This window comes from Alligator sinensis, unplaced genomic scaffold (assembly GCF_000455745.1).
Source record: "Alligator sinensis unplaced genomic scaffold, ASM45574v1 scaffold1354_1, whole genome shotgun sequence".
Lineage (NCBI taxonomy): Eukaryota > Metazoa > Chordata > Crocodylia > Alligatoridae > Alligator > Alligator sinensis.
This window is the reverse complement of record NW_005842344.1, coordinates 1,497,995-1,500,141: the sequence shown is the minus strand read 5'-3', so window position 1 is coordinate 1,500,141 and position 2,147 is coordinate 1,497,995. Positions and strand designations below refer to the sequence as shown.

At 40.0% G+C, this 2,147-nt stretch overlaps 1 protein-coding gene across 1 annotated transcript in view; it reads left to right on the top strand.

Moving 5' to 3' along the window:
* The first annotated feature begins 223 nt into the window (after positions 1–223).
* TPM4 (tropomyosin 4) overlaps positions 224–2,147 on the top strand; it is a 16,801-nt gene continuing 14,877 nt past the window's right edge. The window contains exon 1 of the mRNA XM_025210257.1: positions 224–368. Within this exon, the coding sequence (XP_025066042.1) occupies positions 255–368 (114 nt within the window). The 5' untranslated portion in view covers positions 224–254. The remainder of the gene's footprint in view (positions 369–2,147) is intronic.

The following is a 2,147-nucleotide window of genomic DNA, read 5'->3' as shown; positions in this document are numbered from 1 at the left end:
TTCCAACTTGTTCCTTAGAAAGGCTGCACACGAAAGATCAAGGGGGCCACTAGGGACTTGGTCTCAATCCAAAATATCCAGCAAGGGTCTTTCAGAGTTTAAAATTATCTCCAACCATTCAAGTGCTCACTCTACTGCATCGGCAGGGCTGTACTCATCTTCTTTCTCCACTTAAGTACCTTTAGAAGAAACTACCATTCTACTCTTCACAAGATCTTCAATTTTGTCAAAGACCACACTATACTGTAACAAAAATGGAAGCTATCAAGAAAAAGATGCAGATGCTGAAGCTAGATAAGGAGAATGCCATTGACAGAGCAGAGCAGGCTGAAGCAGACAAGAAGGCAGCAGAGGACAAATGCAAACAGGTAAGTTGCAATAAAAGTAATTGTATAAGGAAGATGGGGAGAATACTGTAATAAGAGTATTAAGTTGCAAAATCTTGATGGTGAGAAAACAAGATAGTACTGCCAGGGATTTTTCCCCACTCACCAAATTAATTTTGAATATTTTCACAATATATTTAAACACATGCAGGAGTTACAGCCTGGTAGCTCTTCTTGCTTGTTCAGTTGCTTCAATTTGTAACTCAGTGAAGTCACCACCAGCCTTCAAACTATTCAATATGTTATAGATAGACCGTTCCTTTTCTTCTGAGTCCCACATAACTTCCGTGGGTATGCAACTCCCTGGAAAGACCAAATCTTTAGGGTCTAATACTAAAGGATGGCACAGATACGTAAAGAGGAGGTTGTCCCCCTTCCCCCTAAGTGACTGTTGCTTATTAGCCAGCATCTAAATACCCACAACTTCTAGAGCCAAGTAACCTTGAGCTCAGATGCTAGAGGGTACTGCAACATTTTTGTTTTCAGAATAATCAGAAATACGTAACCCTAACCTAACAGCTAAACAGAAATAAGAAAAGTTGCAACTTCAGTGCTTTCAAGATAAATTCTACAACTACTTCACATTCCAAAATATTTTGATACTACAAGAGGCAGAAACATCAATCATATTCCTACTTTTGGCAGAGAATAAGGATCCCCGTCTTATATTCCTCTTTAATGCAATGAAGAGTGAATAAATATATTCAAAGTTAATACTGTACTTTTTTCCCCAAATACACGGCAGCATTTATGAAACAGACGACACTTTTGGTTTCATTACTGTAGTCTAATCCATCCCTAAACAGGCATGTGGGATCCTTAAATACCATTTTTTTCTTGTATATAAACCTGCATGTTTTTCACCAAAACCAACTGGTGAAAATTAGGGTGTGCACTATGTGAGAGAGAGGATTTCCCCATTAGTCTGGAAACTTTGACTTGGCAGAGGGGTGGTGGCAGTGTAGATTGCCACAACTCCATCCCCTTCTACGCTACCAAATACCCAGGCCCATGAGGAGCCATCCTCCCCATCCCCCTCTCCTGCCTGAGTGCACCGGGTTGCTCTGCAGTCAGACCCAGCAAACGGCCCCTCCTTGGCAAAGGCATGTGAATATATTCATCCTCTTCTGATTCCCCCTTTGCAAATGATCAGTGAAGTGCTACCTTGTTGCAGAGGGGGACATTATCATTAGTGACATCTGAGCTTAGTCCTACCTTGTACTCAAGAGTTCAGGAGAGATCTTTGATAACCTTGCACCAAAAACAGCAGTGCTGAGTTCCAACAGTACAGACAATGTAATGGGGATGGATAAATTGGCAAAGGATGCCCAGAACAAACTACAGGATTTATCCAAGCTCCAATTTTCTTTTTCTTCTTTTTTAAATCACCTGGGTGTCTTTTTATTCCTATTTTCTCCTCTCTGTTGCTCTTCAATGTTAACACAGCAAGAAAGTTTTATAAAATTAAAGCGTGTTAATAAGTAATTATGGGTTTAAACAATGTAGAATAATTCCAAAAAACTGATTCCATTTCTGACTAATTTTGGCCCTTGTTCCAGTGGGTTACAGGTAAACAGAGTCTTCTTCTAATTAGTCAGACCACTTCGTCAGTATTAGAAAAGATCAATGTCAAACTTTTAAATCAGTTCTGATACGGTGCTTCCTAAAGATATGTTGTTAACTCTTGTATCCCATACTCCAATTTCCTCAAAGTGTGTTTCTCTGCTCTAGTCTAGTGCAGGTTCTGGGTGCACATTCCTG